At 51.2% G+C, this 17,214-nt stretch overlaps 1 protein-coding gene across 4 annotated transcripts in view; it reads right to left on the reverse strand.

Moving 5' to 3' along the window:
• Nucleotides 1–626: 626 nt before the first annotated feature.
• Nucleotides 627–17,214, reverse strand: part of TFCP2L1 (transcription factor CP2 like 1) — a 69,833-nt gene continuing 53,245 nt past the window's right edge. For 2 of the 4 annotated variants that reach the window (XM_004004762.5, XM_042243986.1), the window contains 5 exons: nucleotides 16,566–16,656; nucleotides 15,593–15,696; nucleotides 13,149–13,291; nucleotides 8,887–8,938; nucleotides 627–7,847 (listed from right to left, as the gene is read on the reverse strand). In XM_004004762.5, coding sequence (XP_004004811.1) covers nucleotides 7,801–7,847; nucleotides 8,887–8,938; nucleotides 13,149–13,291; nucleotides 15,593–15,696; nucleotides 16,566–16,656 — 437 coding nt within the window. In that variant the 3' untranslated portion in view covers nucleotides 627–7,800. Of the gene's footprint in view, nucleotides 7,848–8,886; nucleotides 8,939–13,148; nucleotides 13,316–15,592; nucleotides 15,697–16,565; nucleotides 16,657–17,214 lie in introns of all 4 variants that reach the window. The other 2 variants (XM_012140372.4, XM_042243985.1) reach the window with 1 other exon arrangement.

Here is a 17,214-nt window from a genome sequence, read left to right on the forward strand (position 1 = left end):
ACAGGATGAAGGCAGGGACAGGCTCACACACTCCCTCCTGGGACAGGCTGGCCTGGCTGCCCAAACAGCCAGGTGTCTCAGCCCAGGACTAAGAAGTGCTGGCCCCTCCCTGCCTCATCCTGCCAGTTGTCCTGGACAGAACAGCAAAGCTACCTCTTAGAGATTCCACAAGCCACTTGGCAAAGCGAAAAAAGGGAAAAACTGTGACCCTCATGGACTGTAGCCTGCCAGGCTCCTTTGTCCATGGAATTTTCCAGGTAAGAATACTGGAGTAGGGTGCCATTTCCTACTCCAGGGAATCTTCCTAACCCAGGGATCGAACCCAAGTCTCTTGCATTATTTGCACTGGCAGATTCTTTATCACTGGGCCACCTGGGAAGCCCCTGAGGACATTACGCCCTGTAAAGTCAGCCACTTACAAGAGGACAAAGACTGTATGACTCCACTTATAAGAGGCCTTCACTTATTAAGAGGCCCCCAGAGGAGTCACATTCACAGAGACATAAAGAGAAGGGTGGGTGCCAGGGGCTGGGGGAGCTGTTGTTTAATGCTGAAGATGGTAAATTTCCTGTCACATACATTTTATCACAACTGAAAAATATTAAAAGAGGTCTGAGCCACACAGGTTTCTTACAAATGAGTTTTATTTGCATTCTGACCCAAGCACGGAACCTACATGTAGATCTCTTGTCTTCACAATGGTACAGTAACAAGTGCAAATATGCTTTATTTCAGGTACAAAAACGTGGCAGTGTGACAACTTCTGCTTTGATGCCCACTCCCCCCTACAACCCCTCCCAATGTCATGCCCACCTGACCCATCAGAGGGCCACACCACCCCAACTGAGATGCCCACCACCTTAAGAGTCACCCCATCTGGAGAAAAGTGACGAAGTGACATTTCTAAAAAAGAAATCACTTTCTATACATTGGTAAGCACAGTAACCAAGGCGATGCCCAGCAAGGGGAGGGCTGGTGGGAGGCACAAAACAATGACCTTCTCTTCTGTCCCCCTGCTTATACCCCTCCCTCCACCCCCACCCCACCGCAGGGCACAGAGTCCAGGGATGATGTCATCAGGAGAGTGAGCACTAGGGATGAAAGGACTCACCCGTGCATCTGGGGCAAGAGGGAGAGGTCTAGAGGCAGGATCAGGACCCTGGCTCAGCCCATCGATAGTCATAGGACTTGGGCCCCTATCTGATTTCTCAGTCTTGATTTCCTCAACTAGAAATCAGCCTACGGGGCCTCAGAGCTGTGAGGAGGCTCAAATGGGACAAAGGCAAAGCACAGAGCCCAAAGTCTGACTCAGGCAAGGCCAGTCAGCATCATCAGCGGTCGGTGCTAATGGAGAGCTGGCTGCAGTGTCTGGTCATCTTCACTGGAAGCAAAGGAGCCGGGGCCCAGAATGACCAGCCAAGCCACAGGGAGATGGGACCACCCCAGCACGAGGCTGCCTATGGGCCAGCTTCTCCCAGGGGCAGAAGCGAGCACTGGGTCCAAACCCTCCCCATCATCAAGCTGAAGCTGTCACAAGCCAGTCCCTCTGTTGGGGGAAGAGCTGCAGACATGTGGAGGGGGCTTTGGGGGACCCCAGAGCAGCTGAGAGGTCCTCAAGGTGCCAGTAGAGGTGGAGGTTAGGCCATACCTCCTGGGGCAATAAAGTCCCAGTGACCTAAGTCAAGAGACCACCACCCACCAGGGCCCGGAGCCGGTACTGTATTCTCCCCACAGCCAGCTCTGGGACATAACCTCCCGCACCCTGCCCTGCGACCAAAGGCCCAGCAAGTCTCCAAGAAGTGGACAGCAGGAGGGAAGGGGCAAGAGCAAAGTTTTATGATTCCTGAGCAGCTGGGGCAAAGACTGTCTGGGGGAGGGGCACATGACTAGCAGGCGGGGTGGGGGTCTGGTTTCAAAGACTGTTCAGCTGAATGATCCTCCTGCTTCAAAGCTCCAAACAAAATACTTTTTATTATTTTTAAAAGCCCTTATTTTCAAGGATACTATTCAACATCATGTAGGGGGCATACAGAGTAACAGAGGTCTAGCTCAGCAGTGGGCAATGTTTTTCTGTGAAGGCTGGATGAGACCTATTTTTGGCTTTAAGGGCTTCAAGGAGGCAAATAAGAGAAAATGAGTTTCCATTAAGTTTCAGATGATGAAATTCAAACTATAATAACTGAGTACAGGTTTTGGTATACAAATGGGAGTGGAACAGCAGAGGGGAGGACAGGATGACATTTCACTTCATTGAGTTCAGTGTTCCCTGTCATCAGACTACAAAATGCAGCAAAAAGCTGCATTTGGCCTGTCCCTGATGAGCAGGTGTAGGGTGATTGTTGAGGAGGTGGAGTGATGGGTACCAGGGCTAATTATATTGGTCTGTCTTTCAAGAAGGATTGAAAATTTTTCATGATAAAAGGCTTCCTGGTCCCTGCTAGCCCCCTGCAGGCCGCCACCCCTTAACCCATCCCTGTCTGGGGCTCCACAGGATGAAGGCAGGGACAGGCTCATACACTCCCTCCCGGGACAGGCTGGCCTGGCTGCCCAAACAGCCAGGTGTCTCAGCCCAGGACTAAGAAGTGCTGGCCCCTCCCTGCCTCACCCTGCCAGTTGCCCTGGACAGAAGAGCAAAGCTACCTCTTAAAGATACTTCCTGGGGATGTTGCCACTAGAAAGTCCCTACATGGCCAGGTGGGGACCACACCCTCAGAACTCAGTCATTTCCTGCAGAAGCAGGAGGGAGGAAAGCCCAGCCTTTACAAGGTGCTCTGGGGAGCTGGGCAGAGGCTGCATGGAATTCTCAGGTCGGCCCCGGGGAAGGAGGTGGGGGTGGCTTGTCTTGTACTGTACTGCTCTGCCCCACAGAGTGGAGGGAAAGGGGCCAGGAGGTGATCAGAGAGGGTGTACAAATACTTCCTACTGCCTGGCCTGACTGATGACATCACACACAGAATACGCAACCCAAGGGGACACAGGGAACGTGAGGTGGCTGCAAGTAAGACCAAGTCCGAGGACCTTGCTTTTGGGGTCCTGGTTAGATGTCAGCTCCCAGCATTGCTCTGCTCCCTAGGGCAGGACTGAGGATGGGCCTTTCCCCACAATTAGGGCAACAGTGCCCTAATCAGTTTTATCAGCTGAGTCCGAACCAGGAGCATCACGTAAGGTCTGAAGGAAGCAGCAGTCGTCATTCCGACCAGGTGAGCTAAAGACACTCAGGGCTGCCCTCCTCATGGCAGACACAGGGGCAGAGGAGGGGATTCATGTGCATCCATGAATATGCACACACACAGACATGCACGCATGCAGACATAAAGCCAGACTACAAGGAGTCCAGCTTCAGGCTGCAGGGAACAGCTGGTGGCCACTCTTAAGAGCATGGATGGAATCAAGTCACCCTGGCTGCAAGCTAGGCTGGATTCCTAAAGACATGGCTAAGATGCAGCGTCTCACACTGAAATGCATGCAACCTCACAGAGCATGTACCAGTCCAAGCAGAACTGAGGTGCGGTGTACCACTAGGAAGCACGCCTGTACACGCCACCCACCCACAGAGCAACTCTGATGGAGGGAAAAAAGGAATGCCCCGCTCAGACACACTCATGCCTGAGTCAGTCACAGCCCAGTAGCCTCCCAGGGAGGAGGTGAGACCCAGAGAGGCAGAAAAAGCACGCCAAGCGAGGGTGTAGGAGCCCAGGACTCCTGGCTCTTGGTCGCTTGCTTTTCTGTCTTCTCTGAGCTCCTGGGGGCTGCCTCCCTCTGCTCCACTGACAACAGCAAAAGAAGCGCTTCCATTTTTCTCATTAACTCGTTAATGATTTTCAGACCTTAACTCATGCAGGCCAGCCCCTGAGGCCGGTCTGGACTTGGAAACTTGTGACGCACTGCTCAGGCAGCTCCACTCTGCTCCCGGGAAAGTCCCTCTAGGTTCACGGCTCTTCCCAAGAAGCCCAAGGTGGCCGGGGAAGGAGGTCACCAGGACAGCATCTGACCTTTGCTTAGTACCTTACACTGAGATTTCCAACTCCCTGCCCATCCTGCTCTTTCCAAAGGCCTACCATCCCTTCCTCCATTCCAAAGCCCATGTCTTTATTATAAAGGGTCGACTCGGTAACCAGGAGGAGGTTTAGCACAACCTTGCAGACAACTGCCCAGCAAAGAAATGCGATGGACTGAGAAAAAAGCACTCCACTTCGGGCTTCTGGTTCAAGACAGTGGCTCTGGTGCACAGCATATCTTCTGTCCCTTGGGGGATCCCTTTTAAAATTTGTTGCTGCCAAGGAGCAGCCACAGCTCAGAATACGTGGGGTGGAGGGGACTGTTCTGGGAGAGGCCACCCTGTCCAGCAGGCTCAGACGCTGGACTCAGAGCACACAGGAAAGACAGTGGACAGGAGTGAAAAGGGCACAGCTTTTCTGTACTTAAATAAAATGAAAAAACTGGACACAAAATCCAAACACCTGCAGCTAGCTCCTCTGCCCCTGTGGAAGGTACAAAATGCTGAATTGGGCAGCTAAAACATTTTGGTACCAAATGACTGTGTATTCTTCTTTGGTACTTATTATTTTCTACTTCTGTGTAAGCTACAAGACTGAACTATAACCATTAGGAGAAAGTAAGCAGAGCTGATGCAGTGTGCATTCCAGATGAAAGACTCCACCTACAGCAAACTGAAGGTCACAGATCTTGACTGGACCCTTATTTTGAATGAAGAAATAAAAATGAAATATTAGCCTACCACATTTTTAGAATTAAGATTTTAGCCTGTCATCACTTGGCCTCGGAAGTGGCATCTCTTGGGTCTAGTCAACTGTAGACATCTCAAAATGCCAGAAGTCACAAGACCAGTAATCTAGTTCTGGTTCTGGGGGACCTTGGGCAAGTTTTTCTACTTCTGTGTGACTTGGTTTCCTCAAAACAAAAAACAATTGATCCTGACCTTCCCCTAGGACTGATGTGTGGAGCCATGCACCCAGAAAGGCTGTAGATATCAGAGTGATGTCACCCAGTATTGTTGAAACAGGGAAAGGGGGAGACAGAAAGAAGAGAAAGCCATTTGTAAAACTGGTGGAGCCAAACATGGGCTGAAAAAAAAGAAAAAAAGGTGAGCATCCTAATGACAGTCCCATATCGCAGAGAAAAAGATCCAGTAAGAATTAGGGGCCATTATCAAGGCTATGAAGACAATTCTATGGAGACCCCAATAGTGTTTTCAACAATTGGTGCTGGGACAGCTGAATATCTACATGCAAAAGAATGAAGTTGGACCCATACTTCACATCATAAATGCAAATTAATTCAAAATTACTCAAAGACTACTGGAGAGCTAAAACTATAAAAACTGTTGGAAGAAAACATAAATCTTCTTGACCCTGGATTAGGCAATAGTTTCCTTAGATATAACATCAAAAGTACAAGCAACAAGAGAAAAATGGTATCTTAGAGATCATCAACATTAAAAACCTTTGTCCTTCAAAGGACATCATGAGAAAGTGAAGAAAACCCCCAGAAGTGGAGAACAGTTTGACACCTCATATATCTCATAGAGGGCCTGCATCTAAACTATACACAGAACTCCTACAACTCAATAATAAAAAGACAAATAAGCCAATTGCAAATAGGCAAAGGATACATTTCTCCAAAGATATATAAATGGCCAGTAAGCACATGGAAAAATACTCAACATCATTAGCCATCAGGGAGATGCAAATTGAAACTCCAGTGAGACACCACTTCTATCGTCAAAATGACACTGGGATGCTATCATCCAAATGACAGATCCTAGCAAGTGTTGGTGAGGATGGAGGGAAATTGGAACCCTCATACGCTGCCGATGGGAGTGTAAAATGATGCAGCTGCTTTGGAAAACAGTCTGGCAGTTCCTCAAAAAGTTAAACATGGAGTTACTAAATGACCCAGCAACTCCAGTCATATGTATATTCCTAAAAGAAAACACACCAAACCGTGTGCAAATACTTCATAGCAGCATTATTCACAATAGCCCCAAGACAGAAACAACTCAAATATCCATCAAGTGATGGATGGATAAACAAAGGCAGTCCATCCATGGAATGAAATATTATTAGGCTATAAAAAGACCGAAGTACTGATACATGTTCAATATGGATGACCCTAAAAAACACTATGCTAAGTGAAAAAAAAAGACCACAAAAGACCACATATTGTATGATTCCATATACATGATACATCTTGGGTGATGAAAATGTTCTAAAATTGATTGTGGTGATTCTGTGAATTGACTAAAAAAATCACAGAACTGTACACTATAAATAGGTAAACTGTATAGTATGTGAATTATAGCTCAAGAAGGCTGTTACATGCTCCCCATCCCCTCACCTTCAAAATGGAAAGGGAATGAGAAGCCTGTCCTTACAGAGCAGTACATCACACCTGTGGTCCAAGCATTATTATTACCAGAGCTCCTTTCCCTCTCAGAAATGCCCTGGTTTAGACGACAAATCTATGTTATTACCCTATCACTATGTGATATCAGGTAGGTCGCTTTGCCCCTCTAGGCTTCAGTTCGTCTGTAAAACAAGGCCCACCCAGTTATGATCATCTCTATATTCCCCCAAAGCATTCTATTCCCCAAAAGCTCCACTTGAAAGGCTGTCAGATCCTGCTCAGTTGGTCAGAGAGCTCACCATGCTTTGTTAGATGAACCTACATTAGCAATAGAGATCACAGGGTCCCAAGTAACAGAGACAGACACTGATTCCTGAGTCTACTGGTTATCTAAGAAAGGTGATCTAACCATTCTAACGCAGGAGAAATGCCCAAACACAGCCTCTACAAATGAAAAGAAAGAAACCTTCAAAGGGGAGCCCTCCCAGAAAATACGCTGTCCCTAGGGAACTTGGGAAGGTTGGTGGTCTTCTCTAAATGGGATTTGGTGAGTCCATCCAAGAGGACTGGGCATCAGGAGAGTCAAGGTCATGTGATCCTACAACAGGATGTTCACTTTTTAGTCCTCCTCTACCCACGACTGCTTAGGAAATAAACTTACACCGAAAAAGAGCCCAGGAGGAATCATTTGGTTCTCTTCCCTTTTATACTCATGAGAATGTGCCCAAAAATAGTCTTATCAGCCTCGTCCTCTCCTCCCCAAGGGCCTTAGAACCAGGTGTGTGTGGCTCCGTAGTGTCTACCCCAGCAATGAAGAAAGGCAAAGCCCCCTCTGGACTGTGAGCAGCAGCAGACACTTAGAATCAAGGTCAATGTGAAAAGAAGCAGAAGGCACAGAGTCAACCCAACACCCATCAAGCCATCCAGGAACAGGAAGGACAGATGCTCACCAGGATCACCAAGACAGGAAACTGACACGGAGACAGGACAGTCTCAAACCACCTCCACATAGTCAGCTGTCCAGGGACCCAGCCAGTTGGCAGAGAAGAGGGTGAAGGCCTGCAGGAGAGGCAGAGCCTTCTCTGGAGGCAGGAGAATGGGCGCAAGGAGCCGGCACAGATGGCACCTGGGTACCTGGTGAACTAGCCTCCAACCAGGGGAGCAAGAGGTTTCAGAGCAGATGGCCCCCGTTGGCCTTTTCAGATGGAAGGACTAAGAAAAAGAACAGGGAACTGTCCCAGAGCTGGGGGCTAAGAGGAGAGGAGAGAGGAGCTGCTGGCTTTCTGCCCTCCAGACCCACAACCTCCGCGGGTCTGTGGCTTTCACGGGCTGGGCCAGGTCCCTCCTCGCCACAGCTTCCAGGGGTGCGATATCTCCATCCAAGGGGGTCCGTGGGGCTGGGGGGTGGGAGGCAGCTGCCCACTCTGCATCTGCTCAGAGGCCGCATTTCAGGATGACGTGGTAGCCGTCGTTGCTCTCGGCTGCAAGAGACAAACACTGAGGTGTTAAGGGAAGAAAGGCAGGCGTGGCGGTTTCTGGGAGCCATGGGATTAGGGTACCAGCAGACGCTCTGCCATGGATGCTGGCAGAGGCCACCAAAGTAAGACTGCACAGAGCAAAGATAACAGCAGAGATCCCAACGCACACCTTCTCAGCTGCCTTGTTGAGCTTCTTTTTAATAGTGGGCTTTCTGCCACAGCCCAACACCCAGGGACTAAAGGGCCTGCGGGTAAGGAGGCCCTGGGTTTGATAGCTGCCAGGGTCTCTGAAGGCAGGTGGTGGCTGGATCGAGAAAACAAGGGGAGGAGACTGCCCTGTCATGGTCCAGGGTCTCTGGCCCAGTAAGGGGCTTTCATTCCTGTATAACTCTGCACACTCATCCGCCCCAGCCCTACGGGAGCTGGGGGAGGGGGTCATAGCTGGTCTCCCCTTTCTCCTGGCAGAGGAGTTCCTTCTCAGGCCCCTTCCTCGGGCGGGCCCTTCATGTCCCCCCACCTCCACACAGAGCCCCAGTCCCCGGCCACGGGGGCTGGAGGCTCAGGTGCTACTGGTTCCGTGGCTGCTTTACCTGGAGACCCACACTTTTTTTTTTGGACATGCAGCACGTGGGCTCTTCGTTCCCTGACTCTGACCAGGGACTGAACCTATGCCCCATGCATTGGAGGCGCAGAGTCTTAGCCACTGGGTCATCAGGCAAGTCCCAGACTCATACTTTGGAGCAACTCAAACGTGTCTTACTTCTCCTCGGCACTGGGTTCGTGGAACACACAGTGAATGGCCAAGATTTCCCTTTCAAAGTGACCTTGGGGCCCACCTCTCCAGTTCACACATTTCCGAGGCTGAGTTTCCCAGGAACTGTGTGTTTCTTTTCCCTGGAGGATGTTTCCAAGTGACACTCACTCAAGGACTCCCCATGCCAGCCTCACTTACTGGCCTGCTTTCCCCTCACCCAGTTAACCCAGGGGGTGAAGCCAACATCCTTTAATTAAATAAGAGAGGGCAGAGAGGAGCAGGTTTTACCTTTTAAGGTACTGAGGATGAAACAGGATTCATCTTGGAAATTCTGCACCATCTGAAAGGCAAAAGAGAGACCACGTCACTTCAACAACGAGTTCAGAGAATGAAAAGCCTCAGTGACGCAGAGCCCAGCCACTCACAACCATCAGAAACGACAGGAGCTGCGTTGACACACACACAGGATGACAGTTATGTCTTACTTTCACGGAGGAAATATGATGCAGAGTCAATGGACAGAGCAATTATAGTTGTCTTTTTTAAATTTATTTGGCTGCGTAGGGTCTTACTTGCGGCATGCAGAATCTTTTTTAGTTGCGGCATGCGAACTCTTGGCTGTGGCATGTGGGATCTAGTTCCCTGATCAGGGATTGAACCCGGACCCCCTGCCCTGGGAGTACAGAGTCTTAGCCACTGGACCACCAGGGGAAGTCCCACAATTACAGTTTTGAGTAACAAAAAACTGAACGTAAAGGACAGAAGAACCCTGGAAGGGAATTAAAATGTCAGCATTTCATACGAGACTCAATTGTTACTGATTTTCTTTCATTTTTTAGTTTTCTGAGTGATGGGGTCTTCCAATCCCTCTACAGGACACATTATAGGAGCAGATGTACGTAAAACAGCACGAGATAAAAAACTAAAGTGCTTTACACAGGGAGCTACATTCAATATCTTATAATAACCTACAATGGAAAGAATCTGAAAAAGGGTATCTATTAATGTATGGAAGCTCAGCTGGTACAGAACCTGCCCACCAAGGCAGGACACAAAAGAGATGCGGATTTGATCCCTGAGTCGGGAAGACCCTCTGGAGAAGGAAATGCAACCCACGCTAGTATTCCTGCCTGGAAAATTCCATGGACAAAGGAGACTGGCGGGTACAGTCCATGGGGTTGCAAAGAGTCTGACACGACTGAGCACACACGTGTATACACACACACACACACACACACACACACAGATGTATAACTGAAATCACTGTGCTGTATACCTGAAACTGACACAGCATCGTGTGCTCAGTTCCCTGTGGCAGGAACCAAACAATGATTCACCAGCCCCCTCTCTCTAGAACTTTAATTAACAGTCCAGTGACCTTGGACAAGAAAACTTCCTGTCTCCAGGCCCTGTCTGTCAAACGAGGCTGTTCTGATAAATATATATATATATATATATAAATAACCAGGATGCAGAGCAATAGGAGCTGGCATCCTCTCTGGTGTTGCTTTCTAGGACCGTCCATAGGAGCCAGCACAGAGGACCACACATATCTCTCCTGCAGATGGGTGCCCCAGCCAACCTCCTGCACACACACACACAAAGCACACCTAAGGATGTTGAGGACAGCACCGTGTGTGTGAGTGAAAGCTAGAAACAGCCCCCTGTCCCTTGGTAGTAGAAGCAGCAGCAACAAACTGTAGCCTGATAACACCCGGGCACCCAGCAGGGCCGGCGGCCCCCAGCAACACCCCTCAAAGTACGTGAACCACAAACTTAAGTCCTGAAGAATACACTCCTATTCCACCTATAGGAAGTTTTAAAATAGGTGAAATTAAACAACATATTGAGGAAGAACCAGGGAATACAAAATTCAGACCAATATGTGGAGGGGAATGTGGAATTAGTTCACAAAGGGGCTTCTAACAACACTGCACTAACCTGAGTGCAGGTATTGAGTATTTTATTCCTTAAACTCTACAAATGAGCTTCCTATACTCTAAATAGGTATGCTATATTTCACAATACACATTTAAAGAATATGAAAAATACACATACCTACCTAAACACACCACAACACACACACTGGCCCACAGGGCAGCAAAACCCCTTTACCAATTAAAAAGTGCAACCTACATTTTGTTGCCTGCTCTGGCTGATGGCCCCAAATCCTGCACATCCATCTAGCTGTCGACCCCCGCCCCTCCCCCAGGCCTAATGGCGCGTGAAGTACATTTACGCTACGCTGCTGGCCGGTTCCTTCGGGGACTCTTGGCAGCCCCACCACTGGAGCATGCCAAACCTGACGCAGGGCCCACACGGGCTTAATCAGTAACTGCCTTGTTTAATGAAGTGCCCTTGCACCCCAGGGGCCGGCTGTGCGACTGGCCGGGCTGCCTCCAGTGCTCTGGGCAATTAAGAACCAAAGGTTTCCAATTGATTCGAGGTTAAGAGGCAAGGGGACTTCGGAGGAATTAGAGTCACCTACTTAGCGGAGGTGGTGTTGAGTTCTATTCTCTGCTTCACTGGCTTAACTGCCTGCTCCGGGGGGGCATGGGGCAGGCTGGGGAAGGAACCCCCTTAAGGGACTGGTGAAATTGCAAGGGTTCCACGAATTCTTGGCTTTTGCCTTCATGACAGAAATGCGTTATGAGATCAGACCACTGCCTGATGCTCAGGGTGCTTCAACCTTCCTGGCTATTCTAAAGTCCGTGCTTAGGCCAGTAGCTCTGGGCTTCTGCGCTTTATGGGGGCCGAAGAACAGCCACCCTAGATTTGAATATGACGATGTGAAAGCAATTCTGAGCTGATGACAAAAATAACAAGTTACAAATCAAGTCCCTTGTTCAAATGGATCCTGGGTGTGTGTTTTAAAAACCCACACCTACACACACTCTGGCAAGCGACAGACACACACAGACACAAAATTATCCTCCATGATCACATCAAATCTAATCTCAACTCTTCAAGGAAAAGAGAGGGGAAGAAAGGGGCCTTTCATGCTTGCCTTCTTCTGGTTTATGCTGTCTGATTTCTTACACAAACTGTGGATTACTTTCTAATTATAAAGGAAGGAAAATACCACCTTGTCCACTCCCAGGATGAAACTCCCATGAAACAGGGGACTCAGGACTCCTGTGTAGGGAGCTCGGGCAGTCATGACGACAACATTAGTAATGCTACTGGTGATAATGCTACTGATGATGACAGTTTATGCAGATCATTAAAAGCCTTACACGTTATATGTTATCAAATTTAAAGCTCTCTCTCCAATACTTTTTTGCCCCCCAAAACAAATACTTAAGCTAATTTAGCATCTCCTGGTACCTGCCACTGTTTCTTCATTTTATCCTTACTACAACCTGCTCTTTGGGTATAATTATCCCCATTTTGGAGACATGGAAACTGAGGCTCAAAGACATTACATAGATTTGCCCAAGGTCACCTGGCTATGAGGAGCCGGTCTAGGTGGAGACTTCAGCTCGATTCCAAAGCATACCTTCTCCCTGCCTTCCCGATCACCGCTCCTGGACTGTTTCCCCCATTGCCCTCGGTAGGTTAGTGGGTGGAGGGTCTGCTGCAGACTGGGCTGGGGTTCCTTCTGCCCCTGCTCCCATCAGCACAGCTCTGTGCAGAGGCCTCATTTCAGGAGTGGTCAGAGAGCCGGCCATCTCGAAGCTTGAACTCTCGCTGCTCTGGGCCACCTGTGTTTCTACCACAGCCTGAGCTCTTATGAGCTGTCCATCCGGGGGCCATTATGCAACCTCTCTGTGCCTGCTTCCTATCTGTGAAATGGGCTCATGACAACACCCACCTCACAGGAAGGCTGGCAGGACTAAATGAGTCACTTAGAAGGTTGCACAAACATCGTGAGCACTGCTGAAATACCAACACTTATCATCAACATTATTACTAAGAGAAAGGGTCCAGCATAGGACAAACTCAAAAGCTTCTGTTCTACAACACACAGGAATGCTGAACCGCATCAGCAAACCCGTTTGATGAGCCCCGCTGGAGCCAGCAGTGGAATCTGATCACTCTGGGGCACCGTTGCAGCTGGGCTGTGTTCTGAACCTGTGTCCTCTCTCAGGGGCTGCCTGTGCCCTGCAGAGGCTTGTGTGGCCAGGGACAGACCCCGGAAGGCTGCGGCAGGCACCTTCACCACTCAGCACAGGATGCTTCTGTTACCTAAGAGCCAGGTCATCTCATCAACCCAGCCCATCTCACATCCCCCAGGGCTGCTGCCTGCCCGGATGAGCTCCTGTGTCCTCACTGCCCTGCCTGGCAGTGCCCAAGGCAGCGGTGCAGTCTCTGCTCCCAGTTCGTGCAAGGCGGGACATAGGGTGGAGGGGAGACAGCTATGCCAAGCCTGGTCCTGGCCTCAGACCCCTCTCTCCAGGCTCTCCCAACAGAGCCTACTGCTGAGAACAGGTGGCAGGTGGATGAACCCCATCTTCAGGCTAAAGTCACCCCCAAGCCCTGCTGGGCACGTTTCTTGCTCCTGCCCAGAGCCCCAGGTCAGTTCCACGGGGCGGGGCCACAGCACTCACCTCGTTGCTGACCACCACGTGGATGCCCGTGGGGCCCTGGCGGTAGACCCGGTGGATGTGCTGCGGCGAGATGCTGTACAGGTTGGCGATCTTCTCGATCAGCTCCAAGGCGGTCAGCTCCTCCAGGAAGATGGCGTGGTACACTGGAGGGCGGAGGACAGGTCCTTCTATAGAACAAGCGTCTGCTTTCAAAGGAGCCCACCTACCAGCTCTCCCCGCACCCCCTCGAACCAAGAACTAGCCCAGATGGACTCTCGGATATGGCCATACGGGGTGCACCTCTGGAAGCCACAGGGCCCCTCCCTGCACGATTCTGCACCAGGTGAAAAGATGCCAAACTATGTTCTTTATCCCTGTTTCAGTCTCTCCTGGGGAATGCGTGTAAAATGAAGAATCCTTGGATCCACGCTGGACCCCAAGATTCCTGTCTCGTTTGGGGATGGAGGCTGGCTGAAACCTGCATTGGGCAGGTGGAGGAAATCCCGTGTCTGCCTTCCTTCCCTTCCATTGGTTAAAGGGGTTACTGGATGGCTCCAAGAGTGGCCAAGAGTGAGACTCAAGGATAACTGCTACCTGACAGCAGAAGAGAGAGGGGCTGGCCCTCGCCCTCCTCCACAGCACAGACAACACCCAGCTGGAGCACTGTGACCCAGAAGGGGGAACGAGGTGGCACCAGGAATGTCATCAGACAGTTGGGATAATAGTGACCATGAGACTTAGTAGCAAAACCCAAACCAGTTAGGGAGGAGCAAACCCCATGGGTGATGGGGGGAAAGAGGGGCAGACCTCAACCCTCAGGGACCTCAAGTCCCTCAAAAACTAAAACACAACTGGATTAAATAAGAGGTGCCCAAACTTCTCCCTCAACTAAAGGAAGAAACCCTTGGTTCAACAAATCTGATCGGCAGCTCCATCTACTAAAACGGCACGGACACGCACATGCTCACACACAGTGGCGCCCTTGAGGGAAGTTACAGAAGCCACACACAGACTCACCTTCCCAGGATTTCACACGCTGTTCACAGAATGTGGTCACTGGGTAATGTTCCTTCCTGAACTAACCAGGTAAGAATCCCAGAATCTCTGTTCCAAGATTCCTCACTGTACTTTTCCCCCACACCCCAACTTTTCAGAGCTAGTTCCACTTTTTCTTATTTTACTCCTCACACAAATTGGACTGCAGGCATCAAAGAACCAGAGGGATTCCAGTTTAGCCCTGTGGTTGTAACCTTTCATCTCTGGCCTTTCCTGCTGCTGGAGGAATGTGGAGGTGACCAGCGCTGCTCTGAACAGCAGACAGTCAGCCTCCACTACTCAGAGCTCCTCTCATCTTGTTTCTCGAGTGAGGCAACAAGAAGCCCTCGAGTGGGTCAGCCTAAGCGCAAAGCCCGAAGCTGCCACCCCCGAGAAGCCAGACCTTGGCCCTCTCCAGACCTCTGAGCCTTGGGGTGTGGGCTGGGGCGCCTGCCTGCTTTTTCCACGCGTACAAGAAACTGTGAGACTCAGGCTCTGTCCTCCCCAGACTGACTGCAGGCAGAGGGCTGGACTCTTGTACACATGTCCTGAGAACTGGACGCCAGCTGTCCTGTCTCTGCCACTTGACACTGGCCTCTCAGGGCAGCCTCTGTGCCTCAGTTTCCCCTATAGCAAACCCTGTTGGGTCCCTTGCTGATCTGGAGGGGCACACGGCAGAGAGGGGTGGGGGGATGGGGGGCTCTCACTGCAGACAGTGCAAAGTTCAGACCGCGCGGGTGGAGCCGGGCAGCTTGTCAGACTCAGCGCTTAAAGATGCTCAGAAGCAAGGTGCTGAAAACTGCTAGCCCCAAAGAACCATGTGCCCCAGAGGTGCTCTAAGACCTTCTCGGGCAGTAGCCAAACCAAATGAGAAAGCCTCACCCAGCTGCGGGAACACAGGAGGACACACTCCTGGGAATACACTTGTCAGGTGGCACTTGTCACCAGCCAGAGAGCCAGAAAGCCCGACTCCCAGTTCTCCCCTGAGTAGCTCGGTGACATTGGGGGCCACATCTCCGCTCCAGGCCTGTTTCCCCAGATGGGATATCAGTACATGGGACAAGACCTTCTCAGAGATTATCTCCACCTTATACATTTCAATCCCAGGATGAAGCACAGCAGAACCCCTCCTGCATGCAAGGCAGATCAGGGGAGGCACTCTCAGCCAGAGGCCTCTCCCTGTCGCTTTGCTGCCCTCTCACCAGCCTGGGGGAGCGCTCCCCACAGCTCACCACCCAGGCTGGGGCCCCCACTGCCGTCCCACTTCTGCTCACCACTCAGGCTGGGGCCCCCACTGCCGGCCCGCTTCTGCTCCCCACAACTCACCACACAGGCTGGGGCTCCCACTGCCGTCCCGCTTCTGCTCCCCACAACTCACCACACAGGTTGGGGTCCCCACTGCCGTCCCACTTCTGCTCCCCACAACTCACCACACAGGTTGGGGTCCCCACTGCCATCTCGCTTCTGCTGCAGGGGCATACGGCTCTGCTCCAGCTCCTGGCAGACGTAAATGGTCATCTTCGGCCTCACGTTCCTGGCAGGAGGAAAGGAAGTTAAGGAGCACGTATGGGGGACCGAGCTCTGTTGTTCCAGAATGTTCCAGAACACAGGGTGGAAAGAACAGTAGAAGGGACTTAGGGGGAAGAAAGAAGGTTGTGGGGATGCAGAGTGCCTTCCTCCTCTGAGGAAGGAGCTGTCAGGGAGAGGGTCCCATCCAGGTGAGCCCTGACAGCTTCGAGTGGACTTGCTGACCAGGGGATGGGCGAACCCCCAACCCCCACCCAGGACCTACCACTTGCCCAGAGTGGACTCTGCCCGTAGCACCAATCTGAAGATACGAGGTTCTTCAGGGTGATAATCAGAGCAAATGCATTCTTTGGCTTAACTCTGAGCTCACTGCATCCTCACACATCTATGGGGGAGCCAGAACACTGTCCCTCGTTGTACAGATGAGGAAACTGAGGTTCATGGGGGTTAAGGGCTTGACCGAGTTGCCAAGTTCCTAAGAGGCAGATATGGCATTCAAACCCAGACATACCGCGGTGCTGTCCATGTGTGGCTATTTAGACCACTCCATCCACACCTGCCCCCTGCTGCCTGCACTGGGAGGACGGGACAGGCATCTCAGAACCCACAGCCAAGAGGCAGAGACTCAGAGACCAAGGCCCCCATCAAGCCAATAAGAGGGAAGAAGGGAGTGGGCCTCCAGGGAGGGTGGGTTGCAAACCAGGGAATCTCACCCTCTCCAACACAGGCTCTGGCCCCCACCCCACTCCTAGCACCTCCTTCTGCACTCACCCCCAGAGGAGCCCAGATCCCACTAGCTAGCCCACCAGGTGTCCAAGGGGCTGAGAGATGCAGGCCACCAGCCATACCCTGCCTCCAGTGGGAACTGACACCTACCTGCCTTTAATGGCGTTGAAGAGCCGGATCCCATCTGCAGGGCCACAGATCTGGACCAAGTCGTCTCGGGACATCTTGAGCAGGTCAGCACCTGGGCAGGTAAATGGGGCCGGCTTGTTACACGGTGACCGAGGCCTGAGGCTGTTACACGGTCACCTCCCCAGGTACCTGCCAACCCGGGGCAGGGAAGAGCCAGCCTCCACCTCAGGAGGCATGGGCATCCCACACAGAGAAATGGCAAGAGCTAAACAACATCAAATCATAGCCCAAGAGGTGTCAGAACTCGACAACGAGGTTCACAAACTCAGCAGAACTGACAGGCATTTGCTGGTTAGTCATCCTCTCTACCTGGGCCTGACCCTCCCTCTGGGCCTTTTATTAGCATCACTGTCCATGATGTATCTTATCAGCACGTGGCACTGATCATGTGTGTACCTGCCTGTAGGCAGAAACTCATGGCTCTCTGGAGGCTGCCGGGGAGCCTAGGCACCCAGACACCCATGCACCTAGCACCCAGATCAAGAGGTAGGACATTCCCACCAGCTCACGTGCCCCTCCTGCCAGCTACTACCCCTCTCCCCACCTCTGGGAAACTGCTGTCCTGATATCTTACACACAGAGGAGTTTCACACTGTTTTCCATTCACATG

The sequence above is a fragment of the Ovis aries genome, chromosome 2 (assembly GCF_016772045.2).
Source record: "Ovis aries strain OAR_USU_Benz2616 breed Rambouillet chromosome 2, ARS-UI_Ramb_v3.0, whole genome shotgun sequence".
Lineage (NCBI taxonomy): Eukaryota > Metazoa > Chordata > Mammalia > Artiodactyla > Bovidae > Ovis > Ovis aries.